This window comes from Malaclemys terrapin, chromosome 9, assembly GCF_027887155.1.
Source record: "Malaclemys terrapin pileata isolate rMalTer1 chromosome 9, rMalTer1.hap1, whole genome shotgun sequence".
In the NCBI taxonomy this organism is placed as follows: domain Eukaryota; kingdom Metazoa; phylum Chordata; order Testudines; family Emydidae; genus Malaclemys; species Malaclemys terrapin.
The window spans coordinates 63,967,136-63,988,715 of NC_071513.1; the positions used below are offsets into that span (position 1 = coordinate 63,967,136).

At 39.4% G+C, this 21,580-nt stretch overlaps 1 protein-coding gene across 6 annotated transcripts in view; it reads right to left on the minus strand.

Annotated features, from left to right (window-relative positions):
- PIK3CB (phosphatidylinositol-4,5-bisphosphate 3-kinase catalytic subunit beta) overlaps window positions 1–21,580 on the minus strand; it is a 210,790-nt gene that overhangs the window by 20,626 nt on the left and 168,584 nt on the right. For all 6 annotated transcript variants that reach the window (XM_054040185.1, XM_054040186.1, XM_054040187.1 and 3 more), the window contains 6 exons: window positions 20,270–20,391; window positions 15,872–16,015; window positions 14,621–14,720; window positions 9,948–10,126; window positions 8,020–8,129; window positions 7,591–7,669 (listed from right to left, as the gene is read on the minus strand). In XM_054040185.1, coding sequence (XP_053896160.1) covers window positions 7,591–7,669; window positions 8,020–8,129; window positions 9,948–10,126; window positions 14,621–14,720; window positions 15,872–16,015; window positions 20,270–20,391 — 734 coding nt within the window. The remainder of the gene's footprint in view (window positions 1–7,590; window positions 7,670–8,019; window positions 8,130–9,947; window positions 10,127–14,620; window positions 14,721–15,871; window positions 16,016–20,269; window positions 20,392–21,580) is intronic.

A 21,580-nucleotide genomic window follows, 5' to 3' on the forward strand; every position in this document is an offset into this window, starting at 1 on the left:
AAGATAGTAATAATGGGAGCAACTCTTACGCTTTAAGAGGGGTACTAAAGATGAACCTTAGGAAGAAAAACATGGAGGGTATAAAAAAAGAGTGTCAAGTTCATGACTATTTACATAGATGATTAAAAAGTTTGCCCTCTTCATTAGGTACATTATAGTAAATCATATGTCAGAAGTCTACAGCAGTTAAGCAACCATCATTACCTCTCTTTAGGTGCAGGAAAATATGTTTATTCCTTCCTTAGCATAAACCCATGATAATAGCTAGATCAACACTATATTCTGTTCCACTGGCATTCAGAAATAGCATTTCAAAACTGATCCACAATGAGTGATATCTGCACTATTCATTTAAGTCTCCAATCCCTAAATTATTGAAAATCATGTACATTGAGCTACTTTTAAACATTTATAGTATCTTATTTCAATATTAATTTTACTCGGATAAACTGTGGCATTTTCCTATACTTCGAATATAATACAGCAATGAAGGATTTATAGCACAGTAAGGTAAATATACACTTTTTTAAAGATCCCCATAACGTATACCAAGAAGTGAAACAGATAAACTGCTTTACAGATTTATTACATCATGTTTCTCCCTCTCACCCTTTGCTCCCTTTATTATCGGGGAACAAGTGGTAAGAAAGCAGTTATTACAGGGATATCATACTTAACTAGTCCTTCTTGTCTTTAATATAAAATTTGTTTGTTCTCTTTTTTTATTGTAGTCTGACTGCGCAGAAGTCAAAAGCATTTTCTGAAGATTTTCATGAGAATCAGTTATAATCCAATTATAATAATAAATGAAAGTGCACTTTTTCGGGACTCAGTGCAGGAACTAAACCTCAATGACATATACATCATCTATGAGATGTAGTAATTATTCACATTGGAGGTGTGTTCCAGGTCAGAAGAACTGAGTTTAGAGCTTGCCATATATAAACTGTTTAACTTAAAAAGTTGCCATTAGGAAATAAAGGCAAACGTAACAGGTAAGGAAATGTAATTTTTTGAAAATTATGCTCTAGTAAAAAAGAGCATTTAAGAGTTAACTCACTGGAGGTTTATTTAAACATAGCACAGAAGTAGAAAAAACTAAGCAAAGAAAGTTACTTTCACCAGGCATGCATTACCTTACATCAAACAGAAACTAGGCTTATTTGTAACAGTCCCACATGTTGTTGCCTCTGTTCATTTTGCCTTCGGGCTATATTAAACTGTGCTAAATATGCTTCAAATTTGACTAGAATGAATACAAAATTACGTTAAAAAAGTTAAAGTTCTGACAAACTTATAAAATTAGGCAGAGTGAAAATGAGCAATCTAAGTATTGCACCTCATGTAGCATGAATCATCATACACAACTGAGATACCTATATAAAAGCTTGAAGAGAGATCAGATTGATGATCTTAACTCTAATATTCCTTTATTTACCCAACTTAAGTTAGAAACTTATTTAAATACACCACAGAAAGCTGAGAGAAGATTTTTGCCTAAATGCCTTTAAGAGGATAGGTTTCAATTTCAGCACAGAAATTCACAAAGGCAATTTCCTGCAGTGACAGACAGTATTCTCTTAATGGTAAGACGACACTGGGAGATTTGGCAAACTCCATTTCCTCCTCAAAACTGCGAAATTCCTTGGTTTTATTTAATTAAAAATTACAGTATTAACTATTTTTAGATTACTCCTTTTAGATAATTAGATTACCTGTGTCTACTTTTGGGTCATTATATATAAGGTCTTAACATGCATTTGGTTTCTATTCTAGAGACTTTTCACTGTGAAAAACATCCCACAATTCTGCAGAATTAGGATAGACCGCACTAGTGCAAAAACTGTTTCCAAACAAAATGAACTGAAATACTTACTCCAGGCGAGGGAGAGGAAGGGGTGGATGGGGGGATAGTAATCTTTCCTAGTCCTGTCTTGAACCTTCATCTACATTCTTCTTTCCCTCTACTGTAAAACTTGCCAGTTTAAATTTTAAGTAAGAATCCAATTTAATACAAATTTTCAGACAAAATAAAATACAGAATTCAGGTTTCAATTTGGGTTAAAAAAGATAAATATTAACATTTAAAGACAGTGGTAACTAATATGCTGTGCAATAAAAAAAATTTTGTTCTTCAGTGAATGATTTCAATAATGAACTACAAATGCATATACAGGAACATAATTTGCTCCCAAAGCACTTTGTAATTGTTTCCTTTGTGGCCATTTTTGCACTCTACAGAAATGTTGAGCCTCTGGTATTAATGAAAGTAGCTACAGGGTTATAAATATATGCAGCGGATGGTCATAAGCCAACTTTTTGGCATGAAGAAGCAGTACGAAACCCACTTCCAGTAATATCAACTAATAGATATGAATGCCAGTAAAACAACAAATCAAAGAGTACTCCAATCCAGTAAAAATACTTGAATTATGAAAACTACTAAAATGACATGCTGTGATGGCCATATCTAGCCTGATTTTATCAGTCTATAAATTTGGATGATTTTAATAATGTGTGTAACATATTTATATTAGAGACATGAAAAGAGCTCGCCTCCCTCCAGATGATAACAGAGCACTGTTCAAGGTGATGTCTTGAGTCCTTGAAAAGTAATAGTTAACGGATATGTATGCATGAATTCTGTGTACTGGACATTGTGGGAAAAGCCACCCTACTAATAGAAACCTGTCTTGAAGATGTGAAGCGTGATTTGAAGGTATAAGTTGTCCCCAAATCTGAAGTGGTTGTAGGTGAGGACAAAGTCACAAAGCTCAGCCACCAGGCATGCTGTGGCATCATCAGGGATACTGTTCCTGACAGCTTGTAGTCCATCCTCATGTGGAATATTGGTGTAAAGTGCTTCTACATCCATGGTGGCCAGGATGGTGTTTTCAGGAAGAACACCAATGCACTGTAGTTTCCTCAGGAAGTCGGTGGTGTCCCGAAGAGAGCTGGGAGTGCTGGTAGCGTAGGGTCTGAGGAGAGAGTCCAAATAGCCAGATAATCCTGCTGTCAGAGTGCCAATGCCTGAGATGATGGGGCGTCCAGGGTTTCCAGGTTTATGGATCTTGGGTAGCAGATAGAATACCCCTGGTCGGGGTTCTGGGGGTGTGTCCATGTAGATTTGTTCCTGTATTGTAGCTGGGAATTTCTTGAGCAGATGGTGTAGTTCCTTTTGGTATTCCTCAGTGTGATCAGAGGATAGTGGCCTGTAGAATGTGGTCTTGGAGAGTTGCCTGGCAGCCTCCTGTTTATAATTCGACCTGTTCATTATGACTACAGCACCTCCTTTGTCAGCCCCTTTGATGATAATGTCAAAGTTGTTTCTGAGGCTGTGGATAGCATTGCGTTCTGTACGGCTGAGGTTATGGGACAAGTGATGTTGTTTGTCCACAATTTCAGCCTGTGCACGTCTGCGGAAACACTCTATGTCAATCAACCTCAGCCTGGACCAGTCCACACAAGAGATTCACTTCCTGGACACTACAGTACAAATAAGTGATGGTCACATAAACACCACCCTATACCGGAAACCTAGTGACCGCTATACGTACCTACACGCCTCCAGCTTCCATCCAAGACACATCACACGATCCACTGTCTACAGCCAAGCCCTAAGATACAACCAAATTTGCTCCAACCCCTCAGACAGAGACAAACACCTACAAGATCTTTATCAAGCATTCGTACAACTACAATACCCACCTGGGGAAGTGAGGAAACAGATTGACAGAGCAAGACGGGTACCTAGAAATGACCTACTACAGGACAGACCCAACAAAGACAACAACAGAACACCACTGGTCATCACATAAAGCCCCCAGCTAAAATCTCTCCAGCGCATTATCCACGAGCTACAACCTATCCTGGAAAATGATCCCTCACTCTCACGGACCTTGGGAGGCAGGCCAGTCCTCGCTTACAGACAACCCCCCAACCTGAAGCAAATACTCACCAGCAACTACACACCACACCACAGCACAGAAACCAATCCCTGTAGCAAACCTCGTTGCCTACTCTGTCCCCATATTTACTCTGGCGACACCATCAGAGGACCCAACCACATCAGCCACACCATCAAGGGCTCATTCACCTGCACATCCACTAATGTTATATATGCCATCATGTGCCAGCAATGCCCCTCTGCCATGTACATAGGCCAAACTGGACAGTCCCTCCACAAAAGAATAAATTGACACAAATCGGACATCAGGAATGGTAACATACATAAGCCAATAAGTGAACACTTCAATCTCCCTGGTCTTTCTATTACAGATTTAACAGTCACTATCATTGAACAAAAAAACTTCAGAAACAGACTTCAAAGAGAAACAGCAGAACTAAAATTCATTTGCAAATTCAACACCATTAATCTGGGCTTGAATAGGGACTGGGAGTGGCTGGCTCATTACAGAAGCAGCTTTTCCTCTCCTGGAATTGACACCTCCTCATCTATTATTGGGAGTGGACTACATCCACCCTGATTGAATTGGCCCTGTCAACACTGGTACTCCTCTTGCGAAGTAACTCCCTGCTCTTCATGTGTCAGTATATAATGCCTGCATCTGTAACTTTCACTCTATGCATCTGAAGAAGTGAGGTTTTTACCCACGAAAGCTTATGCCCAAATAAATCTGTTAGTCTTTAAGGTGCCAACAGACTCCTTGTTGCTTTTGTAGATACAGACTAACACGGTTACCCCCTGATACTTGACACCAGAGAAAAGACAAGTCAGCTGAACTTGGTATTCAAGCATTCTAGCCCATTCAGCATTGCCCCAGAATGACCATTGAGGGCAATTAAGGATAGCAGAACAAACAAATGACCTCAAAGGTGCTCAGCTATGCCATATACTTGCCACATAAATGTATTCTCAGTTTGAGAGCTGCAAGAGGGCTGTATGAGATGAAAGTGCTTAACTGGAGTTGGCAGGTCAATGATCCCTCTTGGGGGAAGGATAGCTCAGTGGTTTGAGCATTGGCCTGCTAAACCCAGGGTTGTGAGTTCAGTCCTTGAGGGGGCCACTTGAGGATCTGGGGCAAAATCAGTACTTGGTCCTGCTAGTGAAGGCAGGGGGCTGTACTCAATGACCTTTCAGAGTCCCTTCCAGCTCTATGAGATAAGTATATCTCCATATATTATGATACAATAACTCCGAATACATCAAAATGACAATTCACACTGCCTTGAGAATTAAAAAAAAAAAAAAAAAAAAAAAAACGTCTGGGGAAGAATCTTTATTTCCTTCCATGGCCTTTGGGTCTCCCACAGATCTAATAATTCTCAGTCGGATATTGAAATCCAACTGTAAAAAATCCATATGGATATCTACTCATGAATAGCTTAATGTGTCTAATTTCCAATTCTCTTCTGCCTGCCACTTAGGTCTGGTTATCAGAGAACTGCAAAGTTGTATTCCAGATCCACACACTACCAAAATTCAACACAGTAGCTAACCCCGCCTCCAGCTAGTTCACAGCTCAACCAGCGGCTAGTCCCCTAGATAATTCATGGCTCGGCCAATAGCTAGCCCCCTAGCTTTAGCCAAACATAAGTATGCTCTTTGTTCAAAATTCTCTATTCTGACTGGCAAGCAGAGATTTGCCTTCTAAGTTTTTACCTCACTTAGACATACACAGCATGAATGCTAACTAGGACTACCACTTCCTGGACCACAACATGAAGCATATTTAGATTAGATCTGAAAGACCAAGTTAACAGATAATCCACAAAATCATTACATGACAGAATATCACAGACAATGTTTTCCAGAATTATATATTCCTGACATACACCAAAGGATCATAAAAATTGTCTGCTGTACCCTCATTAGAGTGTTTCCTATCACCAAAAGACTAAGGCCAAGATTTTAAAAGGTATTTAGGCCTTGCTGTGTTCAGTGCTGCAACACCTAGATTATTTAGGAGCCTAAATCTCATTTGCAATACTGATTTAGGCACTTAGGAGCCTAAATCCCATTGATAGATGATGGGATTTAGGCTCCTAATTCGGTTAGGCATTTTAACGCTGAATGCAGCAATGCCTAACTACCTTTAAAGATCTGGTCCTAAGTTCCAAAAGAAAGCCAAACAGACAACGCAATTGATGGCATGAAAGTGGTCATACAAATGAGAGGCAGAAATAACATGACGAGACTTCACCATGGCAAAGGTGACAGCATATTTGCTTGGTACACAACAAAAAACTACATCATTTTCCATTTACTTCACTACTTCCATTATTTCTTTCCCACAATAATTTGGACCATTTTGAGTCAGAAACCCAAAAATGCTGAGAACCACTGGTTAGGAGATTCCTGAAGATAGCATTGACTTCTCTGGCAAAAATGGAATTACCAAAACTTTTGGCCATTGCAGAATTCACCTTTATATGGGTGTAAATCCTTAAATTTGCACCTGTCCACCTGCCATTTGCAGTTTGGAGGAGTTAATTGTGAGTGCAAAGTGGAAGTCTGGCACCATTCGACTATTATTAATCAATTTTTTGGATAAGCTGGGTGGAGGGAGTACAGCATTGTTAGGTTTCAAGGAGGATAAACCTATGTGGAGGGCCTTTGAGAAGAGCTGTGCGAGTCAGTGTTAGTAATTTTGAGGTGTTCCTTTGTAACACTGAATGGTCTTTAAGGACAAAATGCAGGGAATGGTTGGGGATGCTTTCTTGGACTCCTCCCTTAGTTGAAAAGTCAGGTTCATTTACTGCGGGTCCATATTGCCCGAGGCTGGGACAATGAGCAGCAGAAAGGTCATCTGAATTTTAATCACTGGCAAGTGAAATCTCATCAGAAAAAGACTGAGGAAGCAAAGGCAACCCTAGCTGGCACAGCAGGTGAGCTTTTAATGATGAACCTCTTTCTTTTAAGTGCTCAGTGGGCATTGAGGCTGTTTTAGTCAGATGTATTCTTGTCACTAAAAAGGCCTTGTCCAGTGAAGAAGATAAGTTTGGGACAAGGAAAAAACAGTCACATCCTCAACGGTCAATTCCCTTTGTTAAAGCTTAAGGTACCTGGTTCCCAGATTCCAGGCTTGTTGAAGACTATTCCTCACTATCTGGTGTAGAGACTGTGCTGAAGACCCTGGGTTAACAGTTAAGATTTCTGGCATAAGAGAGAGACAGACTTAGTCAGACTGGATTGAACTACCTTGCCACAAGGGCAGCACTAATCTGTTTTTCCCAAAGCCTTCTCCACTTTATCAGTCTTTATCAGCACACTGAACTGCAGGAAAACTAAGCAAAAGAATTCAGGAAAAAAAAGTAAGAGTTAAGGTTAAAGACTGCACAGCAGAACAAGACCTCAGACCTTTATAGTGGACCATGTCTGATTGCACAAAAAGACACAATCAAATAATTGCTTGAATATGCATATAACTTGTGAATACATTTAGAACTATTGCATGTGAAATCATGATAACTGCAGGCACATTTGTTAACCAGAAGGCCTGAAAACTTGTGACTAATGAAATTTTCCCATCACTGCTGATATGAGAAGTGAAAATGTACCACAGAGACTACCTTGTCTACTCAGGGAAACTGGGTTCTCTTTGCATTGGATTCAGTAAAAATTCTTACCGGAGATCGAGACCAGCTTCTTTCCAAAGTAAGTCCATCAAACGCAAAATCTGGAGTGTCAACATGTCTTGTCGTAGATCTGCAAGGGAAAGATAAAAAATTTCTACTTTAATTAAATAATTTCCTGTTTGTATTAAAGGCATTAAAAAGTCCGTAGTCAATTACATCAAAACATAACATTATAACATTTTATTCAAAGAATACTGCCCAATCAAATACTACATCAGTTCCAAAGGTTAAATGGGGCGAATAAATAATTTGGAGCCCTAACAGATAAACTGACACATGGATGGGTTTCTAATGGGGTAGGCTTAATAGTATCTGCTTATCGAGCCATCGGAAGGCATGCGTAACTTATGGTAATAAAAAAGCCATACAGTCTAAATGCAAAAGGAGAAGCAAAAAATATAAATTCTTAATATCACTTACCATCGCCATTTTTAAAGATGATCCCCAAGAGATCCCCTCCAAACATCTTATTGTTGTATACTATCCATAAAGGCTTCATTTTAGAATCCATATATTTACACTTCTCAACACTGGAGGGAAATACAACAACTATTTTACTCAATTAAGTAAATACTCTTTTTATTTGTAAGAATGAAGGGCAATAAAAAGTTTTAGAGTTCTAGTGTGGAATTTTCTTATACTTTGGTGGAATGCCATTCCAAACTTTCATTTCAGCACTATCGTGTCAGTTATACTTGGCGAATTTACGTTACTTATTTATCTATATACATTTATATCTGGAAATTACTAAACCTAATGCCTGAAATAGCTGTCTGTATTTTCTAAGAAAATACATTATCTTCTTTAAATCCAACCCAGTCAAATTTTAGTTTTATGCTTGTATTTAACTGCTGAGCATAGTATTGTACTGGCTAATGTGTTTATTGTTGTGAACAGAAGCCAAGACTGTACTCTGACTCACTTTTAGGTTTATATATATTGTGACAGGTTGGATCACAGAAACCCCCTTGGGACTGTCAACTGACGTGCCAAGACTACTTCTGCCCCTGCTTTCCCTGCCAGCTTGGGACTCCAGCACCCTGTCTTGTTGAGCCAGACATGCCAGTCTACTCCAACACCGACCCAGGGTCTGCTCCAACTCATGCCCCAAAGCTGCAGACTTAACTGAAAGCAGCTTATAGAAGTGTTCCTGTCTTTAACTCTCAGATGCCCATCTCCCAATGGGGTCTAAACCCAAATAAATCCGTTTTACCCTGTATAAAACTTATATAGGGTAAACTCATAAATTGTTCGCCCTCTATAACACTGATCGAGAGAGATGCACAGCTGTTTGACCCCCCCCAAGTATTAATACATACTCTGGGTTAATTAATAAGTAAAAAGTCATTTAAGTGATTCCAAGTAGTAACAGACAGAACAAAGTGAATTACCAAGCAAAATAAAACAAAACAGGCAAGTGTAAGCCTAGTATAGTAATAGTAATAAAACTGAATACAGATAAAAATCTCACCCTCAGAGATGTTTCAATAAGTTTCTTTCACAGACTGGATGCCTTCCTAGTCTGGGCACAATCCTTTCCCCTGGTACAGCCCTTATTCCAGCTCAGGTGGTAGCTAGGGGATTTCTCATGATGGCCGCCCCCTTTGTTCTGTTCCACCCACTTATATATCTTTTGCATAAGGTGGGAATCCTTTGTCCCTCTGGGTTCCCACCCCTCCTTCTCAATGGAAAAACACCAGGTTAAAGATGGATTCCGGTTCAGGTGACATGATTACATGTCACTGTAAGACCCCAAGCCTTCATTCCTCCCAGCCTGACTCACAGGAAGGCCTGCCTGCCATCAAAGCGATCCACAGTCAACTGTCCTGACTGATGAGATCCAAACCACCATTAATTGCCCACACTTTGCATAATTACAATAGGCCCTCAGAGTTATATTTCATATTTCCAGTTTCAGATACAAGTGTGATACATTTATACAAATAGGATGACCACACTCAATAGATTATAAGCTTTGTAATGATGCCTCACAAGAGACCTTTTGCATGAAACATATTTTAGTTACATTATATTCACACTCATCAGCATATTTTCATAAAATCATAAACTGCAATGTCACATATTTAACTAAGAGATCAGAAAGAGCTTTAAGTTTTAAGGTGGATAGCAAAAATCTTCAACACCAAACTAAAACTGACATCTTAACCTTAAGAAAGCAGAAATTTGCTTACATAGCTAGGATGATACCAGACCGACAGACCTTCTCCCACCCTTGAAAATGTACTCTGCGGCAGAGCGCCTGCTGAGCTGCACAGACAACCGAAATCAAAGTGTTTCCATATTAAAGTTACGGTGAAAATGTAAACAGACAATCATATATAACTTACTATAGTTCTGATAGTATAACAGAGGGATTCAAAGGTGACTGGAGGTCAGAAAGTGCTTCTCTGTATGCATTTTGTTTTAAACAGGTGTGCATTGCATCTTTTCCTTTTGCTTTGCTTTGCTTCATGGCATTCAGTTTTATTATACTATTTAAGGTCTTCAATTTATTGAGGGCTTCAACCTGAAATAGATTTTTTAAAGTATTAATTTTTTAATCATTTATGAAATTCTAAATAAAAGGATAATTTGAAATCCATATTATACAGCTACAAATGCAAAGTCTCATTTTCAAAATAAAAGGCCAATTAAAGATTTGGTTAAAATATTAAAGCCAGCAATACTAACAGTTTCTTTCAATACAGGAAGAGTAGATTGTAATGAAGATGCCATTTCTGAAGAGAGTAAAATTTTCAAGAGCACTTAAGTGCCTGAGACTTCTAAGTCGCCTTTTCTAAAATGACAAAAGCACTCAGGAGCCTAAGTCCCACACACTTTCAATGAGACAAGCTCCTAAATTTTTGAAAATAAAACTTAGGTGTTTTTGAAAATTTTCCCCATAAAAATTATTTTAGTGTATGGTCTATATACATGCATTATCTCTTCCATATACAAGAACTCTGGCCAAATTTCAAACTAGTTGCCTAAAATTTGGCACCTAAATTCATACTGAAGTCAGTGGGAGCAGTTGGCATTCATCACATCTGAAAAAAACAAATTTATTTAAGAATCTAAATATGGATTCAGGCACCTTGCTTTAACTGGCTTAAATCAGTTCAGTACAATCATGCCACTGATCCCACAAAAAATTAAGCACATGCTTAAGTTTAAGTTTTTGCAGAACTGGGGCCATAGTGAACACTGGTTTAATAAAATTGTGCTAAACCCCTCCATTTCACCCACCATTATAACAAACACTTGAAAACGACCCTATTTTAACATTAAAATGGGACTTATCAGTTTGGTTTTCCTATCTTCACTGACAATGTAAAGTGAAATCCTGGCTCCACTGAAGTTAACAGCATTTTGTCATTGATTTAAATGGGAACAGGAATTCACTCTAAATATTTTTGTTAGTTATTCACTACAGTTGACTCACTTTCAAATGAACTGAGCAGAGGACACAAAAAGCTACCCAGTTAGAAATGGTTTGTCTGAAGTAAGTTCTTTTCCCTTGCCAATGACACCCATTGCAAATAATCCAGTTCTTAATCCAAATCATGAACCAGAGAGCTTTAAAGACTGGGAAGGCTATGGAATATATACAATTTGCCAGCTAGTTAGTAAAGAAACTTTGCTAACTTATTTAGAGATCAAAACTAACTAGCCTACTATCCCATAATACCACTACTTTCAAGGCTGACATTATGTTTCTTAACTTTCTAGAAAAACTCTTTCATACAGAAAGCTAACTAATAGAAGCAATGGCATCTGGTCAATTAGGAAACAAACAAAAAAAATCTAATTAGTTTGAATCAGTCTTTGCAGACAACTTTCCTAACAAAAAAAATGCCCGTATATGACATGCTGAGAAAAGGATCTGGATAGACAAATTACCCCAGAGGAATAGGGTTTGATCTGGAAAAGAGGACCAGTAGTCTCACTCTGTAGCACAATAAAAGAAAATTTCTTTTTAAGATACTATTTAATGGGTACGTCACACCAGACAGGTTAAAAAATATAGATAGATTGAAGGGGATAAATTGGAGAAATTGTGATGGAAAAGGAGACTTTATGTATACATGGTGGACATGTCCAGTCATTAGAAGGTACTAGGGTTTTCAGGCATCCGGTTTTCGACCAGAACACCCAGTCAAAAAGGGATCCTGGCGGCTCCGGTCAGTGCTGTTGACTGAGCCATTAAAGTCCGGTTGGCAGCACAGCAGGGGTAAGGCAGGCTCCTGGCCTGCCCTGGCTCTGTGCGACTTCCGGAAGCAGACGGCATTTCCCTCTGGCTCCTAGGCGGAGGCGCGGCCACAGGGGCTCCACGTGCTGTCTCTGCCCTGAGCATGGGCTCCACAGCTCCCATTGGCTGGGAACTGCAGCCAATGAAAACTGCAGGAGCGGCGCCTGAGGACACGGGCAGCATGCAGAGCCGCCTGGCCGCACCTCTGTCTAGGAGCTGGAGGAAAATGCCAGCTGCTTCCAGCAGCTGCCGGAGATAAGCGCCGCCAGAGCTTGCACTCCAAACCCCATCCTGCACCCCAACCCTCTGACCCAGGTTGGAATCCCCTCCCGCACCTTAACTCCCTCCCAGAGGCCGCACCCCAATCCCCTGTCCCAGCCCTGAGCCCCCTCCTGCACCCAAACTCCCTCCCACAGCCTGCAAAAAACCCAGCACACTTGTCCAATTTTTTTGGAATATTAACTTTTGATAGACATGCCTGGTCTGTTAAATGTGTTATCAATCAATCTAATAAAATCACTAGAAATGACATGTCATTGGTGGTGTAGTAATGCTCACTCTGTTAATACGGTAGCACCCTGTTAACAGAGAGATCTGATGAATATATTTCTGTATAATGTCGCTTTAAGCAAAAGTTCACTGTTGTAATGATTCTGTTTCCTATATTTATATGGCAAAGATCTGTAAAACTGTTACTACTCCCTAATTAAATAATTAGGGGTGGGGGAGAATGTTTGTCTGATCACAATCGTTTGACCTCAGCCACACAAGTAAGGCATATTGTATATCTGTGGGAAATTCAAGAAAAGCAAGTATGGTTTTTGTTTTATTAAATCCTCATTGCAGTGAAACTTTAATGTGACCAAGAATGAGTTAAAAGTGCTTTGAGAACTATGGAAGAAAAGTGCTATATATCCCACGATCAACTGTACTTAACCATGTCCTTAACCTTTAAGCATTTGAGCAGTCCCATTAACTTCAACTGATTTCACTGACTTTGCTCACACGAGGAAGTTAGGCACATACTTAAATACCTTGATTACTAGGGGTTTATAAGAGATTATTATTATTTAACCAGCAACTTTAAATCTTGTTGCTTGTAACTGGACAATTATTTGTAACCAATATCATATTATGTCTTGTGATGTTCGCTGAACTGTTTATTCCTTTGTGGCAATCTTTTTGAGGAAAGACACTGAAGAAAATGCAGTGACATTACAGCACCAAATGTCAATATAGCAAAGCCCTTTGTACATTCTGTCTAGGCTTGCTACTGATAAACATAGTAACATGTGCATGCTGTATTTTAATCTCAACTACTGATAAGTGGTTATAAAATGGGTCTTTATTATAATTGTATACAAAAATCCTCTTTAAACCAAAGCTAACTTGATCAATAATCTAGCGCTGATTATTATTCACTCAAGGATATTCTACTTTCACATTTGCAACAGTTAGTTTCTATACAAGGAAACTTCAGCCTAATCTGTAAAGTGTTGAGTTAAAGCTCAAAATTTCTATAGATAAACTGTCAGGCAGGATGCTGTGGAAGCTGTATGCAGTTTGATTATAAAACTGAGGCAGTGGAGGACCTGCCAGGTCAGCCATCTGTCAAAACCTAAAGCACTCTGCTTTTCCACAATTCCAGGAGCTGTACAAACACCACTGACAAGGGGACAAAATGGAACCTGTGCTGAACAAACAGGAACTTTTTGAAGTATTTCTACTTTGAATTTCTTCCGTGTTTGCACAGTTGGGAACTTTTTTGCCCCTTCTTTGATTGTGTTGACATTTGTTTCCTGAGAAGTGCACAGAAAACTTCACTGACCTTAAGTCTCTTACTGACAGCATTTCATCACCTAGTCTTTTTATGATTTTAACAATACTAACAAGCACATTTGTGTAAGAGATGGCTTTTTCAATGGCTTTCTGAACAGCACTAAGAGAGAAGAACAATGGTACATTCCTATTTCATTTACTTCTTGAGATACAGTTGTAACCCAGATGTGATCAGAACTAAAAGAAAATTTTGATCAGACAATTTCTAATTGGGTTGCTTTTTGTTGCCTTCTCTCAGTTTATGTTTTCGCTGTGCATTAAATAAATCAGACAGAGATATTACCTCTGTTTTTCAGAAATACGGATTACTGTAGCAGCCCAGGTCTTAAGCCAATGCAATTTTGACACATTAAACTCTTCAGAACAAGCTTTGCAATGTAAACATTGGCAGATCATTAACAGCAGCACACTATAATATGTTTAGAAATGAACACCACCTCTTCTCTTGACTGGTACCCCCACAGTGATAGCAAAAATTATGTCTGTTGTAATTTCTCTTTATAGCGATCTATGTAGACTTATTAAACTTAAGGCATTATTTCAGCCTCTTTATTAAAGCAACAGTTTGAATTACCTTCTAACAAAAGCCAAAGCTGCAGGAAGTGATCTTTTAGAGTAATTTACTAAATCCATTGTTCCCTCGGGATGCATGCACCCTATTTGCAAGTATCAGGAACAGTTAAATGGCTGCCATGCAGGAGAGCTTTCCTCCTCTGGGGCTCCCCAACCCCTTGCTACTTCTTGTGTCAGTGGCTTGGGCTCCCCATTCCTATGTCTCTCTTACTAGCCCCTTCTTCTCTTTACCTCCCTTCCCTTTTCACACACAGCTGTTGTATGGAAGGAGCTTGCAGATGAGCCCCATATCATTGATGGAATAGATATTTCACTTGCAAGTCAGGAATAAGTGAAGACAAATATTTAAACAATCAATACCTGTTTGGAAAGCACTTTCATGTGAGCAATACTTCCTCGGCAGTAAGCTTCAAGTATTACACCAAACTGTACTGAGACAGCAGGTATGTGCACCTCTGACCTACAGGAAACATCATGTGAAAACAGGAAAAAAAAAATCACTGAGTTGCAAAGATAGATTGTATCCATTTTACAGATAAGAAATCTTCAAGCTATTACAATAGGAATTTATTACTACTGTAATTAAATACAACACACAATACTCTGACTTAACTAAAATGCAAAGCTACATTTGAAAAAACAAAATCATAATACAGGGCCACTTTCCCAAAGGACAACAACATAGTTCAGTGGCTAGGTGCTAGACTTTGAAGCAGAAGAGTTGGTTTCTATTAGAGTTTCCTCATTCTTTGGCCTAGGAATATTTCAGAGGCATTTATATCACTAGGAAGGAAGGAATGCCTTTATATCAGTCTTCAGTACCTCTTTGGCCAGAAATGGTGTTGATAATCTATGGAGGGAATGATGCTGGCTAGGCTTCAGTTATGCTAGAGTTGCAGGGGTATTGTGAGGAAAAATGGAGGCAGTCTCAAGGGTTCACGAGGAATGTGGAAATTTTCCAAAGGAGTCCCCCTTCCTCCAAAACAAACCATTTTAAAGGTATTAGGACAAAAGCTAATTATTCTCCACAAAAAAATTAAACATGTAGTACTGTATTTACTTTATTTTTAGGTTAAAAAAAACCAACAGGTTACATTTCTAAGCTTGAGACAAACTAAAGCTCTTCCTACAAGGTATTTGTCATTCACAGAAAGGCCGTTCTACTCTTGCCTTCAAAAAGTGACAACTAAGAATCAAAGAAATTTAATGTCTCAACAAGAATTCAAATAAAAGTGAAATTCATTCAAACTTGTGAGGTATAAATGTTGCATTTCCAATGCAAACAAAACAAACATTTAAATTTCTATGCAAAACAAATTATAGAAATAAGACTTGCAACTGTCTGACAATATTAATTCCAAAATGGAGCAATTTAATTTTTTTTTTAAATGTAGCTTTTGTTTTGGAGATTGCACTACTGTTATTACATTTTCTGATTTTTAAGCCATTTTATGAAGAATTTCATATTATCAACATCAAAGATCAAGAAATACACAATATTGGGGAATAGCTAAGATGAAAAGTCCTCAAGAACGTGTATTTGGTATGAAAGAGTTCATTCTGCCCGCTGATACACCACCACCACCATTAGTAAAAAGGGGAAATTCTTACCTTAGATGCCAAAATAGCATCTGCCCGATCCTCCTATTAGCAAGTGCTCTCTCTACCAGGAATCTGGAGAGGGCACAATCAAGAAAAGGTTCATATTTCAGAACTTGCACAAGCTGGAGAAGATACTGAGAGAGCTCTTCATCACTGGAAGGAGATAATAAAATCTCATAAACAGCCAGGTAACTAGATTTTCTCTCTCTCACACACACACACACACACACACACTGTAACAATGGTAAGGTCCACATCTAACAGGAAAGGTTTCTACCTTTCAGGCAAATGAGGAAGAAAAAATAATGCATGTAGGCTGAGTGTGAAACTGCCAAAGAGGTTCTAGAAGACCTTGAATGATAAGGAGCGACACCATTATGGTTAGAGCAGAAACTTCTGATGGAAATCAAGGGACATAAAATGCTTGGGTGAAATCAACAGGAATTTTTTCCAGTGTGTGTGTATAGTCAGATTAACTGCCTTCAACGCTTCATAACAGATCATTGGCCCCTCTTTCAATTACTATGACTGTGGAGATGGATCTAAGGCACCAGCTCAGGCTCACCCTGCCCCCTCACGTGGTGCAAGAGGCATGACAGGAATGGACATTGAAATCACCTAAGAAAATAAACTTCAGCAACTCCCAATCCAGGTCAGTGGTCCCAGGTCTAAGGAAGTGCACTAACTACAGTTCTGCCATTCTCAAGGATTTGAGCCTTCATGGTCATCCAAATGTTGAGGTCAATCCTATGGCTCTAATGAGACAGTAAAGGTGAGCTACAAGATTTCTGTGGGGTCTTACAATTCTGCCAGCCCTCTGCAAGGTTGCAGCTGCATCTGAAGTTAAATGGGTAGCTCTATATCTATGCAACCACAGCACCCAAGATCTGAATTAAAATTTCAGCCTACAATTGTTTGAGGTTCAGCACCAATTTCACCCGGATAATTTTGCAGTCATGTAGCTCTAAAAAATGAAAATGTGGCATGTTGGTTTAGAATGGCTCTCATAAAAAGATGTCAAGAGCAGCCAAAATTTAAAACAAAGTAAACAGACCAAAAAACTCCAGAACTAAAGTAGTATTCAATAATTCATCCAAAAAGCCACCCAAATAAACTTTCAAGTCCCCCTATTACTTAATTGTTCTAGATGTAAGCAGAGTCAGGATAAGCTCTACCCTGACATCTGGTGGTGAATTATGGTGAGAGTTGAAAAGAACTTCAGGGGCTGACCTTGTTTGCATAGGCACAACCACCCGCCTAGCCTGGGACAACAACAACTGAAAGTGGTTACTTTGGCTGGTGTGGGATCCCCAGTTTCTCTGTTGTTGGGGCAGGAAGAATAAAGTGTTGTTACCCTGATTCGGTGAAGCAAGGCCAGTGGAACTGTTGTATGACAGAGAGACTCACCAGTAATTAAGTAGCACTTGCTAGAGAAGGGGCATGGGTTACAAAACCCAGTGAATTGAGAGAGGATGGGGATAGGTATTTGTACCTGATGGTATGGGCCCTCTTTGAGGGCTTGAAACACCAATTGCACCACCTCCTCTCTCCACTGTTGAACGTCAGAGCTAACTTTGATTCCATTAGGAGCCTAGTTACGGGCTGCTGAGCTGAATTCACTTTGGGCCAATGGTGCACCAGCACTGGGGCTCCCCTACTACAAGCTGAAATTGCTAAGAGCTGAAATCACAAAAGTGCTAAAGTTATTAAGAGCGGAGATCACTGAGTGCTGTGTTAAATAGTGGGGGAGCCTGAAGCTATATTGCTAAGCAGCTGACGGAGCAGTGAGCAGCGCAGGGACGGTTGGAGCAGCCCAAGGAACAGCAAGCAGAGCTGTTTGCGGAGACGACTGGAGTGGCTCACAGGTCGGTGAGCGGAGTGGAGCAGTTCATGGGACGGCAAAAAGTGGACTGGCTCATGGTGAAGGCTGCGGCGGAACCCCATGGAGAGACGGCCGGCTGGCCTCGGATCACATAAGGTGCCCCTTAACACCCTGCGTGCCCCCCTTTTACTCTGGGGCTGCACTGACCAGGGACTGGGACTTTGGGGGGTTGCTGGACCCAAGAGACTTTGAGGGTCTTGGACTTTGGGGACTCCAGGTGATTTTTGGGTTGCTGGATTCAAGAACCAAAGGGAAAGGACACAGCCCAATTTGCTGGGGTGGGTTTTTTGCTCCTGGTTTGTGTTATGAATCCTGTTTGTGGTGTTTTTTCCAATTTAATGCTGATGTTGTTTACCTCATGTTATTAAACATTTTCTGCTACACACAGACTCCGTGCTTGCGAGAGGCGCCCAGGGGGTGGTATGTAATTGTCACTGGGTGGGGGCTCGAGCCGGTTTTGCATTGCGTTATTGAAACGGAACCCCTAGATACAGAACCTGGCCCTTGTTGCTGCCAACTTAGATGGGCAGAAGGGTTACATATATAATTGAAAAAAATTATTCCTTCTCAAACATAACATACATCTTTTCAGGAAACCATCTATTTCCAAGAGAAATAAACACTTGCATTCTCTATTTTTTATGTAGTGACTTTGTTGCTTTAGCGATGTCAGGACATATCTGAACTCCCCTCTGAACTTTCTAGATTTTCCACTTCTGAATTGCCTATAGAACTCTTTACCCAAAAGAGAGACAAAAGTAAAAATTAAAACTTTACAAGTTACTGAAAACTCAATCATGATAGTTGGTAGAGTGCTTAAAGTGATATTCTGAAAAAGTTTAATTTGGATAGAAGTATTGAAATCTGTTGTAGCATAAATTCCAACAAAGATAATACTTTATTTCTAACTATTATTTATTTGTAAGAATCTATTTTAGAATTTTAAAGAAAGCCTAGAATACAAGTATTTTTCTGCTGTCTGGTATGTCTAGCCTTCAAAAAAAGACAACTAATAGGTGACATCCTAACAGTCTATCACAACCCTTTACATATTTGAAAAGAGGATGGTGATCAATTGTTGTTCATATCCACTGAAGATAGGACAAGAAGTAATCAGGTTAATTGGCAGCAAGGGAGATTTAGGTTAGATATTAGGAAAAAACTTTCTAACTGGTATAGGTTACTAAGAAAGGTTGTGGAACCCCCATCATTGGAGGCTTTTAAGAACAGGCAGACAAATACTTGTCAGAGATACACTTGGTTCTGCTTCAGCATGGGGGTGATTGACTAGATGACCTCTCAAGGTCCCTTCCATCCATTCTATTATTAACCACCATTTAGATTACATTTTCTTTACATTTTTACTTGAGGTATTTTATCAGGCATATAAAAGTCTGAAACTGAGTTCTTATATCCTGTTGAAGGGAATTTTGCTTTGGAGACATTACTAAGAATAATCATTCCAGATAACCAATTTAGCATTATTAGGTGAGCCAGGGTTAACAGAGCAATTACTTGTTTACATTTGAAAGAAGTCAAAATATTTTGTCAATAACCTAGCCTTGATAATAAAAAGCTGTTCATCACATACAAAGTTCAGGAGTCAAGGACAGGAAAAATGCAGTAATTCTGCAAATGATAAAGTTCAACTTATTGTGGAGCAAAATTTATACAACAGCAGAAATGCACACTATAAAGGAAGAACTGCAAGCAGGAGAAACTAACTCTGAGAAGAAACTGAAATCAACAACTCTATCAAATCTTAGCTTTTTATTAAATGGTACAGTGAGTAATTGGGCCACTATTTTCAGGCACAGAGTAGCTGGTTTGTGATCCTCACAGTATTTCACTCTCCATGTACTTCTCCCTATCATCAAAGGCCCCACATTACAGTGATTCTCCCAACGACTAAGGCCTTGTCTACACTACGGGGGTAAGTCGACCTAAGTTACGCAACTCCAACTACGTGAACAACATAGCTGGAGTCGACGTAGCTTAGGTCGACTTACTGTGGTGTCTACACCACGCTGCATTGACGGGAGACGCTCTCCCGTTGACTTCCCTTACTCTTCTCGTTCTGGTGGAGAACCGAGTCGATGGGAGAGAGCTTTGTGGTCAATTTAGCGGGTCTTTACTAAACCTGTTAAATTGACCCCTGGTGCATCGATCACCGCAGCGTCGATCCCCAGTAAGTGTAGATGCCCTAAGTGGGGAGGAAAGACATTTCCTTTCTTTGGGATAAGGACACTGCCAGCCTCTTCTTGAAAGGGAAGGACATGAACTTTGTTCCCAGAATGGCAGTATACTGAGGTGTTAATGGGCTGCCAGACTAGACTATAATTAGGCCATTCTAAAAGAGTTTATCTAATTGTTTGTATGTATTATTTTACTTGGGGATCCTTGTGTGGGAAAGAATGTGTTCTTAGACCACTTTTGATTCTGAGTCCTTTCTTCTCTTGTAAAAAAGTAGAATGCAATTTCCCCCCCAATAATACTTTTACAGCAGAACAATTACCATAACTTACCTCATTTGCTTTAAACAGCCCACTGCATATTCTCTCACATACTGGTCCGGATAATTGAAATCCAGCAACTCTAATGCTTCTCTAGGAGGCAGTTTTGACCATATTTGAAGAAGAGCCTGAAGCTGTTTTAAAAATAATAATATCTATAGTCAGTCACCTGTTCAATATATAGTTGAGAAATTAGATGGACAGATTTTCCTGATCATAATTATTTGGAAGAAGATTATGAGGCTAGCTGGTTCAAAACCCAGGAAAACAATTTTTTGAAAATTTTCTCATTTTTCAGCTGTTCTTCTGGGGTTCTTTTGGTGGAGTTTTGTTTTCTGAAAACCTGGTTTTCAGCAAGTAAACAGTGGTTTTAGCAAAGAAAAAATCAGATAACTAAAAATAAGAAATGTTCTAAATGATTTCAGTAAAAAAATTTGCGAAGTTTTGTGGGAAATTTCTTGAAAACATGAAAATTTTGATGAAGAAAAAGAAAAACTTTTTGTGGAAAAATTAAGGTTTTTTTGGGGGGTGAGGGGGGAGGGGAGATGGATGGACAAAAAACCTTTTCATATTATACATTTTAGCCCATTCAAATTCTGCAGCACATCTTTGGATGTAATCTGACTGCTTGCTCTGTACTAATGTCACTTTGGCTGCGAGTATAAGTGACCCAGGGAAGAACACCACAGTGAAGGATGATCCTATAATGGTGTGCAGATGACCTGGGTACTCAAATTCCATACACACTCCCTGCTACCAGCATAGTGGAAAAGGAAGCTATAGCCCATAGAGCTAAAGCTACAGAACGTGGTTAATGAAAAGAGGGCATGGTCTGGATCCCCTTTGCTATGCAGATCCTGGGTTAGATTTTCACCCCCTAAAATGATCAGAGTAGCATTCAGTCTAACAGACCACAAGAAAGAAAAAATATGCACAACACCACAAAGATCAGGGCAGTACAAATGAAAGCTTTAGCACAACTCAAAACACACCCCTTGACTTCGGTTCTGTACATTTTAGCTGTACTCCGGGATCTGACCCTACAAGTTTAAATTAGTCATCCAGTAAAAAGAAGAACAGGAGTACTTGTGGCACCTTAGAGACTAACAAATTTATTAGAGCATAAGCTTTCGTGGACTACAGCCCACTTCTTCGGATGCATATCAAGTTTCATTACTCTGAAACTTGTCATCCAGTAAGGTGCACAATTTTCCTGAGGGCTGCTTTTGTTAAAAATATACATTTCATCATTATAAACTTCATAGTAGTGTCTAGAGGTCCCAAATGTGGGATCAGGACCGCACTGTATATATACTCAGTAAA